The 24447-nt window shown below is 48.0% G+C and overlaps 1 protein-coding gene across 4 annotated transcripts in view; it reads right to left on the bottom strand.

The window, feature by feature from the left end:
- The window catches only part of DEAF1 (DEAF1 transcription factor), a 55867-nt gene that overhangs the window by 27138 nt on the left and 4282 nt on the right, over positions 1-24447 (bottom strand). For all 4 annotated transcript variants that reach the window (XM_073554389.1, XM_073554391.1, XM_073554390.1 and 1 more), the window contains exons 4-8: positions 20896-21042; positions 20258-20397; positions 19059-19124; positions 15667-15793; positions 12580-12708 (exon numbers count right to left, since the gene is read on the bottom strand). In XM_073554389.1, the coding sequence (XP_073410490.1) occupies positions 12580-12708; positions 15667-15793; positions 19059-19124; positions 20258-20397; positions 20896-21042 (609 nt within the window). The remainder of the gene's footprint in view (positions 1-12579; positions 12709-15666; positions 15794-19058; positions 19125-20257; positions 20398-20895; positions 21043-24447) is intronic.

Here is a 24447-nt window from a genome sequence, read left to right as displayed (position 1 = left end):
AAAGCAAGATCAGCCGAGGTGACGGAGAGGAAAACTTTTTTCCAGTGGTGTTTTTCCAATATGTTTGATGCCAATTTGCACCTCTGGATTGTACAGCTCCGAGCGCTGCAGAGTATTTATAGCTCCGTGATGTCTCACATCCAAGGTTATGTGCTGCCACCAGCTTTTCAGTTAATGGAAATAGAAGAGAATGGAGACAATATACAAGAAAAACTCAAGGCAGAAACATCAAATGGCTTCCGACTATCCTCTCCAATAGTGGGATGAGACCAGACATGGGCGGATCATTTCGCGGGACTCTGGTCCAGGTCAGTGGTAACTGATGGCTAAAAGGGAGGCCCGCACATCTCTTACCTTACGGCGTCCCCGGTGCAACAGCTGAATGTCAGGGTTGGTGCAGCTCCATCTGTGCGACGTGACGCACAGATGATATCGCGCCAGTCCTGGCTAATCAAAAGCCGCATCATGGACACTAAAAGGTAAAGGATTTGCGGGCCTCCCTTCTAGCGCCAGTTACCACTTGACCTGGATCGGAATGCCGCGACTCGACCTGCTCCTCTCAAGTTGAGACCTTATTTGATTTCGAGGTGGCATTGAACAACGGCACAATAAAGTCCGCATTTTACCACTTGACGACAAGCTACAAGGAGGTTTATATGCCTGGAGGATGCTGAATCTTACAGATCCCCCACAAAAACAGTGGAGACACAAAGAACGCCACTAATAATTTTGCCTGGTGGCATGAACCTGCCTGGGGTTGTGGCCGGTGAGCCCATGTCGGGCATTCAGACAGTGCACAAATTGCCTGTATCAACCCTGCTTATTGTCTGTATTAAATACGACATGTGCTGTGGATCAACCCTCCATAAGTGCTGTCCCCAAATCTTTGTATTAACCGCTTTTGGGCTAAGTTCTGTGCTGCAGATTAATACCAAAGAGGCCGCGTCCTACTTTAGCAAATGACCTTGACATTTCCCTGCCTCATTCTCCCGTTCACCCTGTGTCAGAAGATCATAAGACATGTCAATTTATGAAACCAATGAAACATGGATTACAATACCTGCCTAGCCACAATGCCATATTAGCAGCCACATTGAGCAGTGTGCAAAAATGAAGTTTAAGGTTATGTTCATACTTAGGCTTTCAGAAGAGATTTTTTTTGTGGTTGGATCCTCACTAAAATCCTCCTCAAAAACGTTTGGATAACTCTTACAACTAAATTGTATGGGAAATCCACTTGTGATTGTTCTGCCTGATTAAAAGGCTGCAAAGAATGCTTCAGGAAAAAAAAAAATCCATGGAGTCTTTTTTTCTATATAAAGCTGTGGGCTTCCTAATGAAACTGCCCAAAAAATGAGCACGTTACTTCTTTTAACATCTTCAAGGTTTGTGAACCCTGAATAGATCAAAAGAAGTGACATTAGACTGAACGTATGCGCAGCAGTGTCGTTTTGTGATTTAGGCTGATTTTTGGCAACGCATTTATGGCACTTTTTCAGGGGGAATATGCCCAAAAAAGACATTGTGTACACATAGGGTGTGCTCACACTGAGTATTTTTGCTTAGTTTTTGAAGTGGAAACCCCAAAATTTTGAGGGGGATTTTGAACAGTTTCCACTCCAAAAACTCAGCTAAAAGATTCGGTGTAAACATACCCTAAGGCTACAGCCACACTATCAGTATGTAGTCAGTATTTCACATCAGTATTTGTAAGCCAAAACCCGGAGTGGGTCAGACATGCAGAATTGGTGCACTTGTTTCTATTATACTTTTCCTCTGATTGTTCCTCACCTGGTTTTGGCTTACAAATGCTGAGAAAAAATACTGAACAAATACTGATAGTGTGGCCATAGCCTTAGGGTATGACAGGAGCATGGAATTTTTTTGAGGTAGTCAATAACAACACATTTTCAAGTAGATACTTGTTCCGGAAACTCGTTTTATTTTGGAATTTTTTTGTTTCCTGAAGTAGCTTTATAGCGTTTTTGAAGAGTTATTTTTTTACCTAAAGTGTGATTTGTCAGCCTTTTGGTTGGTCCAGGGGACAGTTCAAAGAAGTGACATTCACTTTCATTTCTCAATTTTTCTCCGCCCAGCATTTTGCAAAACATAAAATGGACATTAAAAAAAAGCTTAAAAGCCTGAACATATGAACGGCAAAGTGCTTTCGCAAAAGAAATGAAAAGGAGTCTTTCAAGGATTTTTTGAGCAATTTTGCTGGCATTTTTTGTTGGAAGGAATTTACGCCAAAATACCGTATTTTTCGGACTATAAGACGCACTCTTTTCCTCCAAAAATGTGGAGTAAAATGGGGGGGTGCATCTTATAGTCTGGATGTACTGACTGTGGTGGGGAAGTAGGGAGGTGGGGGAGCGGTAGTCACAGAAGCAGGAGCGAGTTGCTGTGGCTAACTCCTGTGCCCGCTGCTAAAGAGAAATGAATATTCACTGCATTCCACGCCCATGGGCGTGAAGGGCAATGAATATTCATTTCTCTTTAATGTCATCCTAGGTATGATTGGCCCCCATCGTGGTCCTATAGCAGTTCTATATTGGGTGTGTTAGGAACTCATTTCAGTGGTCCACACACTATTTAGCATAACACTACTTCTTATAAAGCTATCCACAATTTTGGAACACTTATCACAATATACCTGAGGAAGACATTTTATACTGTCAAAACTTGTTGTATGTGCTTTTTCTTGAGAAATATTAAAAACCTTTTTTGGATAATAAGAAGCCTTGGATCCTACATCTACGGGAGCACAAATAACCTGGTATGAAGTTTATTGGATAACATTCCTATGGCTACTTGGTCTGAGTGACTTACTAGCTACCAGGGATTTGCAGCATACCGACCACAGAAGAAGTCCACCTCTGAACACCTAATGGTCCTAAGTGACCTATATGCAAGATATCAAGATATATAAAAGGTGAGTGATACCTATATTCACCTATGATCTAATTATACATTTACATTTAGATCGGTGCGCTTTCTTTCTTTCCTACCCTTTTACCAGATCCTGGTCTTGATATGATTGGTTCCATCCTTTCCTTATCCTGATATGCATGGCCCCATTAGAAAACATTAAAAAAACAAACCATTATTACACTTACCTTTCCGGCGCTCCCTCGCAGCATCCAGCTCCTATGCCAGCAGCTGCATAATGCTTGTAAGCAGCGCATGGCAGGGACATCATGCGCTGCTTGCAAGCCGAAGGACAGCTGCTGGCATACTCATTGCTCTGCACGCCGGAACTGTGTGCGTGCAAAGCAGTAAGTATTCATTGCTCTCTAGTGAGCACAGTGTCAGCCGGAGCCTTCCTGCAGCTGCCGGTGGGGACGTGTGCCGATACTTAAGAGAACTTAATATTCACCCCATTCCATGAATATTCATTTCTCTTAAGTATTGGCACACATGACTGCCGGCAGCTGCAGGAAGTCTCCAGCTGACACTGTGCTCTCTAGAGAGCAATGAATACTCACTGCTTCGCGCACACAGTTCTGGCGTGAAGAGCATTGAGTATTCCGGCAGCTGTCCTTCGGATTGCAAGCAGCGCATGAAGTCCCTGCCATGCGCTGCTTACAAGCATTATGCAGCTCCGGGCATAGGAGCAGGATGCTGCGAGGGAGCGCCGGGAAGGTAAGTGTAATGTTTTTTTTAATGTTTTTCTGATGTGGCCATGCATACCAGGATGGGGATGGGGGCCAATCATACCAGGATAAGGATGGGACGATGCATACTAAGACGAGATGGGGGCCCTGCATACCAGGATAGGGATGAGGACGATCATTCCTGCCAGTATAGGGATGAGTGGGACCATTCCTACCAGTATAGGGATGAGGGAGCCATGCATACCAGGCTAGAGATGAGGAGGGCCATGCATACCAGGGTAAGGATGAGGGGGCCATGCATACCAGGGTAGGGATGAGGAGGGCCATGCATTCCAGGGTAGGAATGAGGGGGGGGCCATGCATTCCAGGGTAGGAATGAGGGGGGGGCCATGCATTCCAGGGTAGGAATGAGGGGGGCCATACGTATCAGGATGGGGATGAGGGGACCATATATACCAAGATAGGGAATATTAAGTACAGAAATGACCACATTTTTTGCTTTTTTTCCCCTAATTTTCGCCTCTAAAACCTAGGTGTGTCTTATGGTCCAGGGCGTCTTATAGTCCAAAAAATATGGTACTCATTAAAACTCTGTGTGCACAAACCTTAAGGGCTCATTGAAATATTTTTCACTTTATTATTATTATATAGGGCTATTAACCCCTTCCCGACCTTTGACGCCACATAGGCGTCATGAAAAGTTGTGCCAATACGACCCATGACGCCTATGTGGCGTCATGAATTAGTTGCCCTCCTGCGGGTTGGGTGACCGGGGTCACTAAAAGGTCACCCGACCCGCACACACAGGACACTTGATCGTTAACCCCAGGGGGCGTGGCTAAGCCCCCACATGCCTATTATCGCTCTGATTGGCTGTTAAAAGTGAAACAGCCAATCAGAGCTATTGTAATATTTCACCAATGAAATTTGGTGAAATATTACAATCCAGCGATGGCCGATGCTGAAATAGCATCGGACAGGGCTGGAGACCGAGACCCAACCCCCCCCACACCGACTGACAGCGCCGATCGGCTGCCGCCACTGACTGATGGCACCGATCGGCAGCCGCCGTCATAATCTGTTCCCCCCACCTTCCCTCCGCCCCACCCCGCCCTGCCCTCTGATCACCCCTCCCTGCCCTCTGATCACCCCTCTCACCCTCCACGGTGCCTCTGAACTCCCTCTGGCCGTCCCGGTGTCCCGTCGTCCGGGATCATGGGCGACGCCATCTTGGAAAATGGCGGGCGCATGCGCAGTCTGCTGAATCAAATCTGCAATGCTGCAGATTCATTCATTTATTTTGATCACTATGATAAACTTTCACAGTGATCAAAATAAAAAAAAAGTAAATCACCGCCCCCCTTTATCACCCCCATAGGTAGGGACAAATAAGAAAATATTTTTATTTTTCCATTAGGGTTAGGCTTAGGGCTAGGGTTAGGGCTAGGGGTGAGAGTTGGAATTAGGGTTAGGGTTGGAATTAGGGATAAGGTTAGAAATAGGGTTAGGGTTGGAATTAGGGTTGGGATTAGGGTTAGGGTAGTGATTGGGATTAGGGTTAGGGGTGGGTTGGGGTTGGGATTAGGGTTAGGCTTGTGGTTAGGGTTAGAGTTGGGATTAGGGTTAGGGGTGTGCTGGGGTTAGGGTTGTGGTTAGGGTTATGATTAGGGTTAGGGGTGTGTTTGGATTAGGGTTGGAGATAGAATTGAGGGGTTTCCACTGTTTAGGCACATCACGGGGTCTAGAAAACGTGACATGGCGCCACCATTTATCCCAGCCAATTTTGCGTACAAAAAGTCAAACAGTGCTCCCTCCATTTCGATCCCCGATGTGTGCCCAAACAGTGGTTTACCCCCACATATGGGGTATCAGCGTACTCAGGAAAAATTGCACAACAACTTTGGGTGTCTAATTTCTCCTGTTACCCTTGGGAAAATAAAAAATTGGGGGCTAAAATAATTCTTTTTGTGGAAATAAAATTATTTTTTATTTTCACGGCTCTGCGTTATAAACTTCTGTGAAGCACTTGGGGGTTCAAAGTGCTCACCACTAGAGTTGAGCGACTTTGGTCGGATCGGGTTTCATGAAACAAAATTTGAGTCAGATGAAACTGGTCCGACTAGGGCAAAAAAAAGTCGGAGTTTCATCCGAAACCCGACGCCAATGCAAGTCAATGGGGAATAAAAGTCGGCATTGAGTGGATGAATGTCATCCGCTCAATGACGACTTTTATTTCCCATTGACTTGCATTGGGGTTGGGTTTCAGACGAAACTTTATTTGCCTTAGTCGGACCAGTTTCATCCGACTCAAATTTTGTTTCATTCGGGTTTCACGAAACCCGATCCGACTAAAGTCGCTCAACTCTACTCACCACACATCTAGATTAGTTCCTTGGGTGGTCTAGTTTCCAAAATGGGGTCACTTGTGGGGGGTTTCCACTATGTAGGCACATCAGGGGCTCTGCAAACGTAACATGACGCCCGCAGACCATTCCATCAAGTCGGCATTTCAAAACGTCACTGTAACAACCCTGCTGGCATCACTGCATGGCCTTCCATCCACCGCACACCAACTTACTTTCTGCTTCAAGCCATGCTGTGAATTCTGTCTGTTGCCAGCTCTGTGCCTCTGCTCTCCATGTTTCCAGACTGTGTGTATAGGGGGGCGGCGCCTGAACTCTCTGGTTCTCATGCAGTCAGGGTGCACCTGTGTAATATGTCCCTTACCAATCACCTGGAGTCCTTGACTATTTAGTTTCGCCACTCCCACTGAAACATTGCCTGTGCAATGTCTATACTCAGTTAGTATCTTGCTGCTGAGGAAGCCAGGCCCTGTTCTGTGTATCTCCTTCTCTGTAGGAATACTCTTTGTCTCGCTTTGTACCTTGTCCGCCTGCCAGGAGGCAGAATATCCTGGCCCTTGAGTCTTGTTCCCAGTGCCTTGTCTGTTCTATGTCCGCCTGCCAGGAGGCAGAATATCCTGGCCCTTGAGCCTTGTTCCCAGTGCCTTGTCTGTTCTCTGTCCGCCTGCCAGGAGGCAGAATATCCTGGTCCCTGTATCTTTGTCCCGGTGTCTCTGTCTGAACTCAGTCTTACCTCTGTCTGTCAGTCTCCTTGTTTGTGGTTCCTTCTCTGCCGTGTCTTTCCTTGGGTCCTCCCTGTCTGTGTATCTGCACCCTCGCAGCTTTATCTGTGCATCTGCACCCTCGCAGCTTTATCTGTGCATCTGCACCCTCGCAGCTTTATCTGTGCATCTGCACCCTCGCAGCTTTATCTGTGCATCTGCACCCTCGCAGCTTTATCTGTGCATCTGCACCCTCGCAGCTTTATCTGTGCATCTGCACCCTCGCAGCTTTATCTGTGCATCTGCACCCTCGCAGCTTTATCTGTGCATCTGCACCCTCGCAGCTTTATCTGTGCATCTGCACCCTCGCAGCTTTATCTGTGCTCCGCACTCCTGCGGCTCTGCCTGCTCCGCACTCCTGCGGCTCTGCCTGCCTGCACCTCCTGTGTGAACAGATCCAAACCTGTTCCTTCATATTCCACTCCTTCCTGCCTATATCCATACCTGCACCTCCTGTGTGAACAGGTCCAGATCCTGTTCCAGCATACACCACTCCCTCCTGCCTACACCTGCTGTGAACAGGTCCCTACCTGCTCCTTCTCATACCATGCCAATCTGTCCTGTGTCTCCAAGCCGTGCCCGCCTGCCCTGTGTCTCAGCAGTGCCTGTCGTGTCTACCTGCCTGCCTGTCTATAGCCTCTGTCAAAGTGACTTGTCCCCGAGTGGGACCAGCAGCCACAGCCAGACACCACCCTGGAGTGGCACCCGACAGCTATCTGCCGCACAAGCCTGTCCTCACCATCAGAGGCTCCAGTGAAGACCGAGGTAGCTGTCGTAGTCACGCCCCTTCCAGGGTAGTCTGGTTTTCAGTCCAGTGGGGCCACAAACCCCCGGCTCGCACCAGTCAGCCAAGGCGCGAGCTTGACAGTTTGCACAGGCCATGGTCCCCGCTGAGTCCCATGTCCTTCCACTTGCGGAGCATGATGAACTTTCTCCCTGCCAGTATGAGCAACCAGAGGAATTTGTTCCATCCTGCGTGGTTCCGATTGTGGAGACCTCTGAACCAATCATCATCTCCAATGCTCTCTACAATCAGCTCCTGGCCTATGAAGAGCACGACCCAGCAGACCCACCTAGGTTCTATGGGGACCCTAAAGAGTGCCAAGAATTCCTGAAGAAATGCCTGCACTATATCCTGCAGAATGCAGCTTGTTTCCCCTCTGACCGGGTCAAGGTGGGATACATCATGTCCTACCTAGCTGGTGATGCCTTGATGTGGATCTGTCCCCTTTGGGAAGCAGGGGACCCTGTCGTCTTGAGCCTAGGGGCCTTCCTGGTGGCCTTCCGTAAAGTCTTTGATGTGCCTCGACCAGTTGCTCCTGAAAAGTCTTCCCCTCCAAGCTTCCAGAGACAGACTAGACAAGAGGAACCTGTGGTGAAACATCTCAACCACCTATGACTGTCCAGCCATCACCCGTTCCACAGTCTGCCGATGCGGCCGCCCGTGCAAGATCCAAGAGGTCTAAAAAGAAGAAGCGGGCCAAGTTGCAGCCGGAATCTGGCCTCTGCCCTGTGAAGCCTGTATTCCAGAACCCTGGGCCAGTAGAAGATGCTGCCCCTGGCAAGAGTACTCCCTCTCCATTAAACTCTTTAACTGTTTCTCTGCCTTCAGGGAGCTTTGGTGTGTTTAAGTCGCCAGTCTTACAGAGTCAGTGTGTGGTCTCTGTCATACAGCTCCCGAAGCCGGCGTGGGTGTTGTCTCGAGGTGGCCGAGCCCTATTGGAGAACAGTCTAGTCCTGCAAGGACAACTACAGCTCCAGGTCGGAGCTTTATACATGAAGAAGTTCATCTTCCACTTGCTGACTGGTATGCCCATGGGTCATTCTGATCCAGAGATTCTAGCACCCATTTATGTTTGGAGACCCAGCAAGGCACCACACTTGAAACAACCAAGGGACAAGAGGTGTCTGGTTCCCTTGCATCGCATTCAGTCAGCAAGGTCGTCTTCTTCGCCTGGTTTGCTAGTCGCCGAGTCAAGGTGTGAGGATGCCTCTGAAGATGGGGAGGCGGTCTCAGTCTCCTCACACATCCCCAGCGACTATACCAGTGTTCTGCTCCCAAGAGCACCCCTGCCTCTTGATTATCTTCCCCAGGATAAAGGGCTGAAGATGGATCCAGAATGTATGCCTTCAGCTCCCCTGTGGCCTAGGGGTGAAGGTCCCAAGACAGAGCTTCACTCATCCTCTAACCTGGAAGATGTGGTCCAGTTTTTTCAGGGTAACAGGCTGAAGTGGCTCCCTGTATGTATGCCTCCAGCTTCCATTTGGCAGATGGGTGAAGAGGTTGGAACAGTAACCTACGTATCACCGTTTCTCACCAATCGGGAGGAGGAGGTCCAATTTTTCTGGCATGTCGGGCTGAAGTTGGACTCAGTGAAGGTGTCTTCTGTTTCTAGTTGGCCGGCTGATGTAGGGGTCAAGTCTGAAGCTTCCAGGTCCCTGCCTTCTGCCAATCAGGAGGAAGAAGTCCTTGTACCCTCTGTGTTGGAAGCTGTTGGGCACCAAGAAACTTGGCACTCTGTGATTCCGGATGGCACACCTACTTCGTCTCACCAGAAGGATGCCCTGTCAGCCTGGACTGTGTGTGGTCCCATACTCCTTCTTCAGGTCATTCTGGCAGGCTTGAGGAAGAGGGGCCGTAAAGGGGGGGGGGGGTACTGTAACAACCCTGCTGTCATCACTGCATGGCCTTCCATCCACCGCACACCAACTTACTTTCTGCTTCAAGCCATGCTGTGAATTCTGTCTGACAGCTCTGTGCCTCTGCTCTCCATGTTTCCAGACTGTGTGTATAGGGGGGCGGCGCCTGAACTCTCTGGTTCTCATGCAGTCAGGGTGCACCTGTGTAATATGTCCCTTACCAATCACCTGGAGCCCTTGACTATTTAGTTTCGCCACTCCCACTGAAACATTGCCTGTGCAATGTCTATACTCAGTTAGTATCTTGCTGCTGAGGAAGCCAGGCCCTGTTCTGTGTATCTCCTTCTCTGTAGGAATACTCTGTCTCGCTTTGTACCTTGTCCACCTGCCAGGAGGCAGAATATCCTGGCCCTTGAGTCTTGTTCCCAGTGCCATGTCTGTTCTCTGTCCGCCTGCCAGGAGGCAGAATATCCTGGTCCCTGTATCTTTGTCCCGGTGTCTCTGTCTGAACTCAGTCTTACCTCTGTCTGTCAGTCTCCTTGTTTGTGGTTCCTTCTCTGCCGTGTCTTTCCTTGTGTCCTCCCTGTCTGTGCATCTGCACCCTCGCAGCTTTATCTGTGCATCTGCACCCTCGCAGCTTTATCTGTGCATCTGCACCCTCGCAGCTTTATCTGTGCATCTGCACCCTCGCAGCTTTATCTGTGCTCCGCACTCCTGCGGCTCTGCCTGCTCCGCACTCCTGCGGCTCTGCCTGCTCCGCACTCCTGCGGCTCTGCCTGCCTGCACCTCCTGTGTGAACAGGTCCAAACCTGTTCCTTCATATTCCACTCCTTCCTGCCTATATCCATACCTGCACCTCCTGTGTGAACAGGTCCAGATCCTGTTCCAGCATACACCACTCCCTCCTGCCTACACCTGCTGTGTGAACAGGTCCCTACCTGCTCCTTCTCATACCACGCCAATCTGTCCTGTGTCTCCAAGCCGTGCCCGCCTGCCCTGTGTCTCAGCCGTGCCTGTCGTGTCTACCTGCCTGCCTGTCTATAGCCTCTGTCAAAGTGACTTGTCCCCGAGTGGGACCAGCAGCCACAGCCAGACACCACCCTGGAGTGGCACCCGACAGCTATCTGCCGCACAAGCCTGACCTCCCCATCAGAGGCTCCAGTGAAGACCGAGGTAGCTGTCGTAGTCACACCCCATCCAGGGTAGTCTGGTTTGTGGTCCAGTGGGGTCACAAACCCCCGGCTCGCGCCATTCAGCCAAGGCGCGAGCTTGACAGTCACTACTTCCCTTCCGAGCCCCAACGTCTGCCCAAACAGTGGTTCCCCCCCACATATGGGGTACCAGCGTACTCAGGACACACTGGACAACAACTTCTGGGGTCCAATTTATCCTGTTATCCTTGTGAAAATAAAAAATAGCGGGCTAAAAAAATCATTTTTTGAGGAAAAATTTTTTTTTATTTTCACAGTTCTGCGTTATAAACTTCTGTGAAGCACCTGGGAGTTCAAAGTGCTCACTATGCATCTAGATAAGTTCCTTTGGGGGTCTAGTTTCCAAAATGGGGTCACTTGTGGGGGAGCTCCAGTGTTTAGGCACACAGGGGCTCTCCAAACGCGACATGGTGTCCACTATCGATTGGAGCTAATTTTCCAATCAAAAAGTCAAATGGCGCTCCTTCCCTTCTGAGCCCTGCCGTGCGCCCAAATAGTGGTTTATGACCACATATGAGGTATCGGTGTACTCAGGAGAAATTGCCCAACAAATTTTAGGATCCATTTTATCCTGTTACTCATGTGAAAATGAAAAAAACTGATGCTAAAAGAAAATTTTTGTTGGAAAAATTAAAATGTCCATTTTTTCCTTCCACGTTGCTTTAGTTCCTGTGAAGCACCTGAAGGGTTAATAATCTTCTTGAATGTAGTTTTGAGTATCTTGAGGGGTGCTGTTTTTAAATGGTGTCATTTTTGGGTATTTTCTGCCATATAGACCTCTCAAAGTGACTTCAAATGTAAGGTGGTCCCTAAAAAAAATGGCTTTGTAAATTTTGTTGTAAAAATGAGAAATCACTGGTCAACTTTTAACCCTTATAACTTCCTAACAAAAAAAAAAACTTTGTTTCCAAAATTGTGCTGATGTAAAGTAGACATGTGGGAAATGTTATTTATGAATTATTTTGTGTCATATAACTCTCTGGTTTAACAGGATAAAAATTCAAAATTTGAAAATTGCCAAATTTCTGCTTTTTTCACAAATAAACGCAAAAATTATTGACCTAAATTTACCATTATCATGAAGCCCAATATGTCACGAAAAAACAATCTCAGAATCGCTAGGATCCGTTGAAGCGTTCCTGAGTTATTACCTCATAAAGGGACACTGGTCAGAATTGCAAAAATTGGTCAGGTCATTAAGGTCAAAATAGGCTGGGTCATGAAGGGGTTAATATGTCTTTTTCTGCACACCAATGAGCCGCATGGGAGGGATTGTACTCTACGGAACAACCAATTCTTACCTGCTGTGGTGCCCCATATTATTTCATAATAATAACATATGGACCGGTGCTGCTCTTGAGATGTAGACAGTGTATCTCTTTGACATCAACAAATGTTTTTTATTTATTTAATTTTGGGTGGGGCACTATAGCAGTTAAGAAGAGGTTGTCTAGTAGTGTACAACCCCTTCAAAGAAAATGGAGACATATTCTATTTCTGTCCAATTTGTGGGCCAAACTCGGCCATTCATGCAAAAAAAAAAAAAAAAGACATTTGCATAGACCATATTGATGAAGGTCTGACACCTTGTGCCCCCACTGATCAGCTGTTAGGTCCAGGGGCGTCCGGATGTAATCATTGAATGGAGGTGCACTGTGTAGCAGCCACTGCCAAACACTGAAGATCAGCTCCTTTTCTTCTTGACAGCAGCCACTAAATCTTGAACTGAGCTGTGCAGTGCTGCTCCATTCAATATTCACTTTTAGCCATTGCTGGAGCTAATAAGATCTGACCTGTGGGAGTGCAGGGTGTCGGACCCCCACCAATCTAATATTTATGATGTTCCCTAACTAGACAGTTCTCTGTAAGGCATTAACAGAGCGTCTTGAGCCCTACTGAACTCTCACACTGACAACCCATGTGTATGGCCGAACCTGAAAAATAAAATGTCTCATCCTTAGGGCTAGGAGTGAAGTAAGGTGCCCCTCACCTGCCGCTCCGGTGTATTCGTCCCCCTGTGTAGGACTATCTGTCAGTATAGTAGTCGCCTCAGCGGTGACCTCTCTCTCAAACGTCAGTGAATCTGTGGCTGTGATCTGTCCGGACGAGGATACGGTAACTGCCAAAAGAAAGGATCGGCATTGTGACAGGAATACTTATACAAGCCCAGACTAGATTAAAATCAAAAAGAAAAATACTTTATTGTTTATCTTTAAAACCAATGATATTGGGTCTGAATCCAAATTCTAATCAATTGATGCCGTGTAAAGGCCCCGTCTCACATAACGAGATCGTTAGCGAGATCGCTGAAACGTCACAGGCTTTGTGATGCAACAGCGACCTTACCAGCGATCTCGCTACATGTGACCGGCCCCCTGCTGGATATCGCTGATCGTGCTCGAATGTCCTAGGCCATTTTTTGATCGCTGGTGTCCCGCTGGCCAGCATGCATCGCTGTGTTTGACCCCGAGGAGCGACCTCGTTGGCGACTCAGAACTCAGGGATGCAGGCGGGAGTCGTCAGAATAGCTGCTGTGTGACAAGGTCCCAACGACCGCCGAGGTCGTTATATGGATCACCGTATCGTTGCTGCGTTGTTGGAGAGATCTGCCTGTTTGACGGCTTACAAGCGACCAAGTAGCGACGTACCAGCGATCCTTACCAGGTCGTATCGTTGTCGGGATCGCTGGAGCGTCGCTATGTGCAACGGGATCCTTACACACTGCCAGGTGGTCAGGATTCTGAGAAAGTGAATGCTTTCATATATTTTTTGAGAATATTCTAAAAAACTATCCCCAGAAATTCCCTCAGTAATTCCTTACCTTGCCACGGAGGTTGGCACCCTAATAGAACGCATTGGCACCCCGTCGGGTAGCCCTATATGCACCCTAGCCCCAATAAAGTGCACACATTGAGCAATTGGTGAGTTTTTTACCTCAGTATTTGTAAGGCAAAACCAGGAGTGGGTGATAAATACAGAAGTGGTGACGGGTTTCTATTATACTTTCCCTCTGATTGTTCCACTCCTGGTTTTGGCTTATAAATACTGAGGTAAAAAAAAACTCACCAAATACTGAATGTGTGCACTTTCTTGGTGGTAGGGTGCATATAGGGTTATATTAGGGCCAGCCAACATTCAGCGGGGGATCCAATTCATCTTATTAGAATGCCAACCTCCGCGGCAAGGTAAAAAAATTACTGAGGGAATTTCTAGGGATAGTTTTTTTTAACCATACTCTCCCGAATATATGAAGATATTGACTCACTTTCTCAGAATCCTGACCACCTGGCAGTGTCTAACACGGCATCAATTTTTTTAGTATTTGGAGTGTCCAGACCCAATATCATTGGCTTTAAATATAAATAATAAAAGTTTCTTAGTTTTAAGGTGGTTCTTTTGGGTTTTGATACTCTAGACCCCCATTTCTTTAAACTGATATTGTGCTGTTTTTTTTTCTTTAGATTGTCATTATTCAATTAAGTAAGGGAATAAGGGAGCTGAATGCACAGATAGACAGTCAGGGAAGCGTATGTAGATTAAGGCTGCATTTGATAACGTTTTATTTTCAGCCGTATTTTCCAATATTGGGACAAAAAATGTTTCAGTTCTCTCAGGGTTGTGGCAAAAAAAAAAAAAAAGCAAAATGCTGCAATGTGTGGACAGAGCCTTAAAGCATATACTATATGGTTAAAAGTAAAGGACACATGTCTTAATCACTGAATTCAGGTGTTTTGTACAGTCCCATTGACCCTGGTGTATAGCCTCAGACACCTTACTACCCCAGTGTAACATCTGGCCCCTAACAACCCAAGTGTATAATATAAGGCCCATCAATTCCCGGTGTATAACCTCTGGCCCTCGCCCCCCATCATATAAGATCCGGTCCCTCCTCCCCAGTGTATAACATCCAGCCCCCTCACCTCCAGTGTATAACATCCAGCCCCTCACCCCCAGTGTATAACATCCAGCCCCTCACCCACAGTGTATAACATCCAACCTCTCATCACCAGTGTATAACATCCAGCCCCTCACCCCCACTGTATAACATCCAGCCCCTCACCCACAGTGTATAACATCCAGCCGCTCACCCTCAGTGTATAACATCCAGCCTCTCACCCACAGTGTATAACATCCAGCCCCTCAACCCCACTTTATAACATCCAGCCCCTCACCCACAGTGTATAACATCCAGCCCCTCACCCCCACTGTATAACATCCAGCCGCTCACCCCCAGTGTATAACATCCAGCCCCTCACTCCCAGTGTATAACATCCCTCCCCTCCTCCCCAGTGTATAACATCCAGCCCCTCATCCCCAGTGTATAACATCCAGCCCCTCATCCCCAGTGTATAACATCCAGCCCCTCATCCCCAGTGTATAACATCGAGCCCCTCCTCCCCAGTGTATAACATCCAGCCCATCATCCCCAGTGTATAACATCGAGCCCCTCACTCCGAGTGTATAATGTCCGGCCCCTTGCTATGCTGTTTGCCTCTACTAACATGTGATACAACGCCTACTGGTGCAGAGCTCACCGATGCCAGCGTGGTCCTGTAATAGGAGCCATCGGGGTAACAAGTCAGTGCACGACATTTGCTCCTTTCTAAATCATCCTGGAACACCCATGAGTGATATTGATGAAAAGTGGAAGGAACTGTAACAACCCAGCCATGAAGTGGAGTCCACATGAAGTAACAGAGCGGGGGGCCGAGTGTTGAGGAGCAGAGGACAGAACAGTCACCACTGCTCTGCTGACTCCATAACTGCAAAGTCCAAATTTCCTCAAGTACCGTAACAACTTCAGTACAAAACTGTGTCTCCTGTGGGAGCTTCATGGCTGAGCAGCGGCGGATGGAATGGTGCAAAGCCGCCAAACCAAATCTCAGAAAAGCCGTAAAACCAGAGGTTGACGGTAGGGCCTTGTACTAAAGGGAGTGATGATATATTCAATTCCAGGAGAATGGAAATAAAGGCTGCAGATTTACAAAAAGCACTGAACGGATTCTCTACATTTTCGTTCCCCTTCTGATACCCCCCAGGATAAGAGCTTTTCCCCACCAGAGTCTTTGGTCCTTACAGGTGGTTTCTGCTGTCCCCGGGAGAAGGCTGATGTTTTTGCTTTGGTCTTTTTTGACTGAGCCGGCCGACATCTCTCCTTCCTTTTTCCGGCGCTTGTAAGGAATGAACAGACGGACGGGGCCACTCTGTAAGTGCGGAAGTGACACAGCGGATGTTACTTTATAATGCAAAACGGTGACAGATTCATGGTCTTCAAGTTCTGCAAGACTTGGCCCGAATAGATTAGTTGTGAGCGCAAGTGCTCCTTACTCGAGTTTGCACAGGGTGCTCGGGCATGTACAGAGTATCGCGGGTGCTCGAGTGACATGTTCAAGCCCCCGCAGCTGCTGTAAGACATCCACAAAACATGCAGGGGATTGTCAGGCCATCTCTGTACGTTTTCTGGCTGTGTAACAGCCGCAAAACATGCCACCGCGGAAACAATATGCCACTCACGATACTCGGTACATACCCAAGCACCCTGGGCAAACTCGAGTAACGAGCCCTTGCACTCATAACGAGTAGTCATTTGTGCTCGCTGGACAGGAGCCCAGGCAACCATCTCTTGCCTCTGCGGCTCTTCTTTTGACCAGCCATCCTGGGGCGACGTCACATGTGTGATGACAAGCCAGGATGACGAATCAAAATAAGAGCCATGGAGGTAACAGGTTTCGGGGCTCTCATCCAGTGGTCACAGACTACTTGGCTGATGGGAGTCAATATTCACCGTGCTTTCACCAAATTTTTAATATGTCATAGAGACATTTCTGAAATTGTAATCAGTGGGTATCTGGGAACTGCAAATCAAACCAATAGATAAAAGAGCGAGGAACGAACGCTCTGCCAAAATCCCTCTCTCCTCAATGGCTGAAGATGGGTTCCTGGACTTTTTATTAAGCCTGTCTTCAGTCAGGAGAGAGGTCCTGCTTCTCCTCCATTTGAGCGATCAGTTGGGTTCTCCACATCCAGATGTCCACTGATCAAAGTCTTTATGACATATGTAATGTTTTTGCTAAATGAAACATTTTATTTTTTTTTTAAAACAGGTCTAAAATTCTGTGCTTTTTATGGTCTCAAAGGATTTTCAAGGTTTACATTTTTATGGCATAGGTATCCTGAGTGTAAAAATAACAAAATCAGCTTTACTTTTCTCCTGCTACCTCTCTGTTGCTGCCCAAAGTCCTTTTATTTTTTATTTTTCAGCCAATCCACGGACTAGATTTCTCATCTGGAACGGCACAGCCGCTAATCCCAGTGACTGGCTGCAGCAGTCATGAGCTGTAGCTGTGACATCACCAGAATAACAAAATCAGCTTTACTTTCCGCCTGCCGCCCCGGTTCTGCCTCTCTGCTGCAGTTCTTATTGAAATTGCAATGGCTGTGACATCGCAAACACAGATAGTGACCGCTGCAGTCAATCACAAGTCTTGTGATCTTGTCTAAATCAGCATGGTTGATGCAGCAGTCATGATCTGTAGCTGTGACATCCGCAGAATAACAAAATCAGCTTCACTCTCCCCTCCTGCCACGCCAGCGCTGCCTCCCTGATGCTGCCCACAGTCCTGATGGACATTGCAGACACCAATGTCGTGGTCACTGCAACCAATGCCAATCACTGGATTGAAAGATTTGTCTACATGGGCATGATCGCTAAAGTCCCATGATTGGCTGCAGCAGTCATGAGAAGTAGTTGACCTGGGTCAGCAATGGAGAGGCAGCGCCGGAGCGTCAGGGGTAAGTAATGCTAATTTTGGCATTTTTACACCATGCAAATGTGAAAAACCCCTTTAATAAATCGCATCCACATGACCTACATAGACCTGATGAAAGATAACATGTTGGTGACCTGCACCCACCAGTGACGGTGCATCCATCAGGGCTACACATACTTTTGGAGTACCCATGCCCATTTAGGTTTCATCCATTTTTCTGGGCACAATATTTTTTATACTAAAGGGGCATAGCACTCGAAATAGCGCTCGCACTCCGTCATCTTCCCAGACCCCCACAAATCACAATAAGAGGTGTAAAATACAGGTAATGGGAGATATACGGGAAAGCAGAGAAGAAAATAAATGAAGTAACATCCATAATGCCGTACGAGTCAGCGGTTGTCTTGTAGGCTGCGCTCTCCATTTCCGCCATCATTTAATGCAGGTGACAGCTCAAAAAAACAGATTATAAATGCCAGAGGACACTGGAACAAGAATTCTCCTTCAGAGACTTCCACCCCTAATTAGGAGCATGAGGCGACAAGACGAGGTGGCCGAATCAGCAATACTTCTAATGCCTCCGAGATCTGGCGCTGGAGGAGAGACTGACATTGCTTGTGAACGAAAAGCACGGAGCCAAATGCTACAGACCTCTCCGGCACGGGAATAAAACCTGACAGATCAGCAACACGCTGTCCCCCGAGAGCGAGGACGAGTTCACACACTTCACACTGTGAAAAGATCACTCTGATGATCTTGGATTACTCCTCCTCGGACAATCAAAAGTACCATTTTTCGTCTAGAAATTAAAGGGGCATTCCTCCTGGTAAAGTCATGGCGCATTACGAAGATATTCCAACGCTTTCTGATTTGGAGAGGGAACCACCATCAATGCTAAGAATGAAGAAGCCATAATTCAGCGATGAGGTCTCTTTAGATTTTCCCTGCACAGAGGTTCCTTGAATGAACCTGTGCAGCGGTTCCCCTGCGCAGCACCTCTGTGCTGGAAAAACTGTGAAGGGACCACATCCCTGATTAGCCCAACAGCTGCTATATTCTCAGGACCGATAAACAGAGGTGACCCCCGAGGAACAGAAAGTGATTGCATACCCTAGAAATAAGTCATCGCTTTACAAGAGGAGAGTGCTGAATTCAAGGGGAATGCCCAAAATGGCTAACCATAAGGCTTTATTCACACGTCAGCATTTTTGATCAGGAGTTCATCATTCACAATTGTCTCCAAAACACAGAACAGATGCCAATCCTTCAATTATAGCTTATTCCACTCCAGGTTTTGGCCTATAAACACTGATGCAACATACTGAAGTGTGAACAAGTCCTTATGGACACATGGACATCAGGGAAACAAACATTTTGCCAGTCGAACTCACGGCCCGTACCTTCCCTGCTGCTATTCTGTGCGGGAGGAAGGATTGGAACGCTATGATGATGCCCACCAGCACATTGTGAGACCCCACAAATCTGTATATGGCCGTCAGCAGCAGGATGAGTGAAATCATCTTCATTGAAGGACCCGTACATTTTGGGAACGGGAAATGGAGCCTAATCTGAGTGTGAAATGAGGACAAAGGCGAGTTCCCAGGAGTAGAACATCCCAATAATTACATATTCATATCATTTAAGGGCAAATGAAAAAGAAGTTCTCCTGCCGTCACGTTACCATCTGTCCGGTCCTTACCAGGCTGAGGTCATCGCAGCAGGCAGCACAGGTACAGGACGCAGCGTGAGGGGTGAGCAGGCCGTCCTGGAAATACAAAAGGATGAGCCCTCGGTTACAGTCATCATGTCATAAATCGCTTCCCATAAATAAAAATCCTTCCTGTAAAGTCCTAGACAATGCCGGACCATGTGGAGGCCGAATGTGCAGTGTATATATGTCGCGTTCAAACCATGACCACGGAGAGATCTATAATCGAAAGCATAGGCTGCCATTGTTCTCGCCAGCACAACTGCTGTTTACACAGGATGGTGCGCTGGCGAGAACCAGGGCTGTGGAGTCAGTAAGCCAAACCTCTGACTCCGACTCCTTAATTTCCATGACATCGACTCCAACTCCACAGCCCTGGCGAGAATGATGATATTTTGCGCTGCACAAAAGATTATTTCACCCGAGCATTTTTCTCGTTCATTGGGTGATGTCAGCCTGGCAAAATAATTAACAAGTGTTTTTAAGAACAATTTATCAGTGTAACCGCAGTTTAACTTTACTGCAGGTGACCCGGGTTCTGCAATGCAGGGAAAGCAGAGGAGGGTGGGCAGCTCCACACCAGCGCGGTGGTCCGTTTAATGTCAAGTTCGGCGGGTTTTCCTCCACCCATCATGAAGTGACAGCGTATCCTATCAGCACGCCACGACTTTTTAAGATGGTTTTACCGTCACAATGGTCACAACTTTGTCTAGTCGTTTCATTTTAGAGAGCAGAAGCTTGTGCTCCAGAGCTGCTCTTCCTTCCATTCTTAAGAACGTCAAGTCAGTGATTCACAAGAAATGAAGGTACTATAAATACAAGCTATCACCGGCCTCAGGATATTGGCTAACTTGCCGAGACCCCACTGGTCCCATGAGAAGGGCTCCGCAGCCCCATGTTTGCATTAAGTAGGTGATAACTTGCATTTATAGTTGAACCCTTTTCAGCACCGTTCACGTCCAGTAGGAAAGGCTGATGACGTTCCGATCTTACATGCCCGCCGAGACTCGTGTCTGATCATCAGGCACTGCGCTTTTGCCCTATGGTAAGTAATAGGACATATGCACAATACCTGCCAGATGTGCACGCGGCTCATCAGGTACATGGGCTGGTAACATCAGCAGGAGAAGACAACCCCTTAAAACGTGACATGAGATAAGGTTTGAGTGATAAAAGAGATGGAGAGTTACCTGTATCAGACACTGCAGGGGTCTTCCTGCGTAGCGGATGCTTCTCTTCCAGTCTTTGCTGCTCGCTCTGCCCGCGATGGCTTCAAATTCAGTTGGCGTGTACCAACCATCTGAGTGCTTCACACAGCGACCTCTGCCCCCTGTCAGATCACACACATATATAGCAGGGGTCCACCGTCAGGACCCCCACAGCGGGCCAACAACTCTCATCAGGACCAAGTCTTAGGCTATGTGCACACGCTGCGGATTTGTATCTGCAGAACCGCTGGTAAAATGACCTTCGGTTTTACCTGCGGATTGCTCTGCGGTTTTCCCCTGCGGTTTATCACCTCTACAGTGGAGGAGATGGTAAACCGCAGCAGAATCCGCAGAAAAGAAGTGCCACGTCATTTCTTTCTGCAGATTCAAAACCGCAGCTTTTCCGCAGTTAAAAATCCGCAGCATGTGCACAGCAGATTGTAAATCCCATAGACTTACATGCTACTGTACACTGTCTGCAGAACTGCTGCAGATCCGCAGCGGCCAAAACCGCAGCGTGTGCACACAGTCTTAGCGCCACCCTTTTAACCCCTTAATATTCAACTATAGAAATAAAACTAAAACCAGACTCCACTCCGGAGTCCTGTAACACCACGTACCCGATCCTAAGCGGTTCTTGTACAGGATGCCACTGATATTACGACACCTCACAGGTAATTCGTTATCATATGCCGAGGGATCCCAGCTGTACCTGGTGCCATCTTTCTCTGATCCCGGGGACGGAGAGGAGGGTGACCCATCTGAGCCTACGGGAAGGAAGAGGAAGGAAAGTAAAAAAGATCTGTAATCTAATATTTGCTGACTGTCTTCTTATTGTTTACCATTTTTAGGACTGAATGCCTGAGGTAGTCTAAAGTCTGCCTCATTACATGCTGCTCTGTCTCTCCATGATTAGCATGGTGGCTCAGTGGTTACTACTGTATGTTGGTCAGCACAGTGGCTCAGTGGCTACCACCGTATGATGGTCAGCATGGTGGCTCAGTGGTTACTACTGTATGATGGTCAGCATGGTGGCTCAGCGGTTACTACTGTATGATGGTCAGCATGGTGGCTCAGTGGCTACCACTGTATGACAGTCAGCATGGTGGCTCAGTAGTTAGCACTGTATGCTGGTCAGCACAGTGGCTCAGTGGTTACTAATGTATGATGGTCAGCATGGTGGCTCAGTGGTTACTACTGTATGATGGTCAGCATGGTGGCTCAGTGGCTACCACTGTATGATGGTCAGCATGGTGGCTCAGTAGTTAGCACTGTATGCTGGTCAGCACAGTGGCTCAGTGGCTACCACTGTATGATGGTCAGCATGGTGGCTCAGTGGTTACTACTGTATGATGGTCAGCATGGTGGCTCAGTGGTTACTACTGTATGATGGTCAGCATGGTGGCTCAGTGGCTACCACTGTATGACAGTCAGCATGGTGGCTCAGTAGTTAGCACTGTATGCTGGTCAGCACAGTGGCTCAGTGGTTACTACTGTATGATGGTCAGCATGGTGGCTCAGTGGTTACTACTGTATGATGGTCAGCATGGTGGCTCAGTGGCTACCACTGTATGATGGTCAGCATGGTGGCTCAGTAGTTAGCACTGTATGCTGGTCAGCACAGTGGCTCAGTGGCTACCACTGTATGATGGTCAGCATGGTGGCTCAGTAGTTAGCACTGTATGCTGGTCAGCATAGTGGCTCAGTGGTTACCACTGTATGATGGTCAGCATGGTGGCTCAGTGGTTACTACTGTATGATGGTCAGCATGGTGGCTCAGTGGCTACTACTGTATGATGGTCAGCATGGTGGCTCAGTGGTTATGACGGTATGATGGTCAGCATGGTGGCTCAGTGGTTACCACTGTATGGCGGGCAGCAGGGAGGCTCAGTGGTTAGCACTCTAGCTTTGCACAGCTGGGCTCCTTTGATGAAATCCCACCAAGGAAAACATCTGCAAGGAGTTTGTATGTTCTCCCCGTGTTTGTGTGGGTTTCATCAGGCTTCTGGATGAGAAAAAGTGGCATTTTGTGGCCAGCCTTCTTTGAGCACAACTTTTTCCGATGTTACGCTGCTCTTGAAACTTTTCCAAAGTGACCGAGGCTTGACAGGAGAGGAGGCGAAATCCCCTTAGTATTATTCTAAAGAGAGTAGAAGGGAAATTCTGAACGCAGTTTTTGCAGGAAAACCAGGGTAGACACGTTGCAGATTTTTGCACAGCGCATAGTTTGAAACTTTTGAATAGTAGGTTGAATGTGGCCTGGGGTATTCACTGCCAACGTGTGGTTGACGTCAGCACTGCTGTCCACCAATCTGTGACTGGAGCACGGGTTTTGACTGTTACTAGTAGAAAAAACTTGACCTTTGATAAAACTTTTGCTCCAGAGTCTTGGAACTTCTGATTATGCACCAAATATATACAGGAATATTCAGTCTTGCTGCAAAAAAAGTATTAAATCCTCATTTAAAACTCGTACGTATCAGTAATTTTGTATTCTGAGTGATGAAGCGGTTTATAGCTCCGATATATACCGCAGCGCTGTACAGAGACTGAAGAAAAAGGTGCAAACACAAGGAGAATATACAAACTTCCTGCAGATGTTGCCCTCAACCGGACTCTAATCTACTTATAGGACGGTTCATATACACTGAAAACTTCACTTGCGATGATCTCGGCTCATAGTGTTTAATCATCCAATCGGCTCCTGCACAAAATAACTAAGATTACAGTAAAAGAGCGCCACCTGCTGGAAATAAAAAGAAAGAACAAAAGAAACTGCAACATCAGACTTTACAAGTCTACACGGCAGTAATGAAGAAGAATAATAAGACACTTTATGTAATAAATAGAAGCTACTTAGCGTAAAATGTGTTAGAGAGAGTGAGGGAGATAGAGAGGGAGAGAGAGGAAAAGGAAGAGAGAGAGTGAAAGAGGGAGAGAGATAAAGATAGGGAGAGAGAGGGGAGGGATAGAAAGAGGGAGAGGGGTAGAGAGAAGGGCAGAGAAAGTGAGGTGGAGAGGGGGAGAGAATGAGAGGGGAAGAGAGGAAAAGAAAGAGACAGATTGAAAGAGGGAGAGAGAGGGAAAGAGATAGGGATAGGGAGAGAGAGGGGGAGGGATAGAAAGAGGGAGAGGGGTAGAGCGAGAAGGACAGAGAGAGGAGTGAGATAGGGCGAGAATGAGGTGGAGAGGGGGAGAGAGGAAGAGAAAGAGAGGGGAGAGAGAGATGGGGAGGGAGAGAGAGAGGGACGGAGATTAGGAGAGAATTAGGGGTAAGAGAGAGGAAGAAAAGAGAGGGGGAGAGGGTGAGGGGGGAGAGAGTGAGGGGGGAGAGAGTGAGGGAGGAAAGAGTGAGGGAGGAAAGAGTGAGGGGGGAGAGGGTGAGGGGGGAGAGAGTGAGGGGGGAGAGAGTGAGGGAGGAAAGAGTGAGGGAGGAGAGAGTGAGGGGGGAGAGAGTGAGGGGGAGAGAGTGAGGGAGGAGAGAGTGAGGGGGGAGAGAGTGAGGGGGGAGAGAGTGAGGGGGGAGAGTGTGAGGGAGGAGAGTGTGAGGGAGGAGAGAGTGAGGGAGGAGAGAGTGAGGGAGGAGAGAGTGAGGGAGGAGAGAGTGAGGGGGAAGAGAGTGAGGGAGGAGAGAGAAAGAGATGGTAAGAGTGAGGGAGGAGAGAGTGAGGGGGAGAGAGTGAGGGAGGAGAGAGAAAGAGATGGTAAGAGTGAGGGAGGAGAGAGTGAGGGAGGAGAGAGTAAGGGAGGAGAGAGTGAGGGAGGAGAGAGTGAGGGAGGAGAGAGTGAGGGGGGAGAGAGTGAGGGAGGAGAGAGTGAGGGAGGAGAGAGAAAGAGATGGTAAGAGTGAGGGAGGAGAGAGTGAGGGGGAGAGAGTGAGGGAGGAGAGAGTGAGGGAGGAGAGAGTGAGGGAGGAGAGAGTGAGGGAGGAGAGAGTGAGGGGGAGAGAGTGAGGGGGGAGAGAGTAAGGGGGGAGAGAGAAAGAGATGGTAAGAGTGAGGGAGGAGAGAGTGAGGGAGGAGAGAGTGAGGGAGGAGAGAGTGAGGGAGGAGAGAGTGAGGGAGGAGAGAGTGAGGGAGGAGAGAGTGAGGGGGGAGGGAGTGAGGGAGGAGAGAGTGAGGGAGGAGAGAGAAAGAGATGGTAAGAGTGAGGGAGGAGAGAGTGAGGGAGGA

The sequence above is a fragment of the Dendrobates tinctorius genome, unplaced genomic scaffold (genome assembly GCF_039654945.1).
Source record: "Dendrobates tinctorius isolate UK_male_01 unplaced genomic scaffold, ASM3965494v1 ptg000211l, whole genome shotgun sequence".
Lineage (NCBI taxonomy): Eukaryota > Metazoa > Chordata > Amphibia > Anura > Dendrobatidae > Dendrobates > Dendrobates tinctorius.
This window is presented reverse-complemented; position numbering and strand designations above follow the sequence as displayed.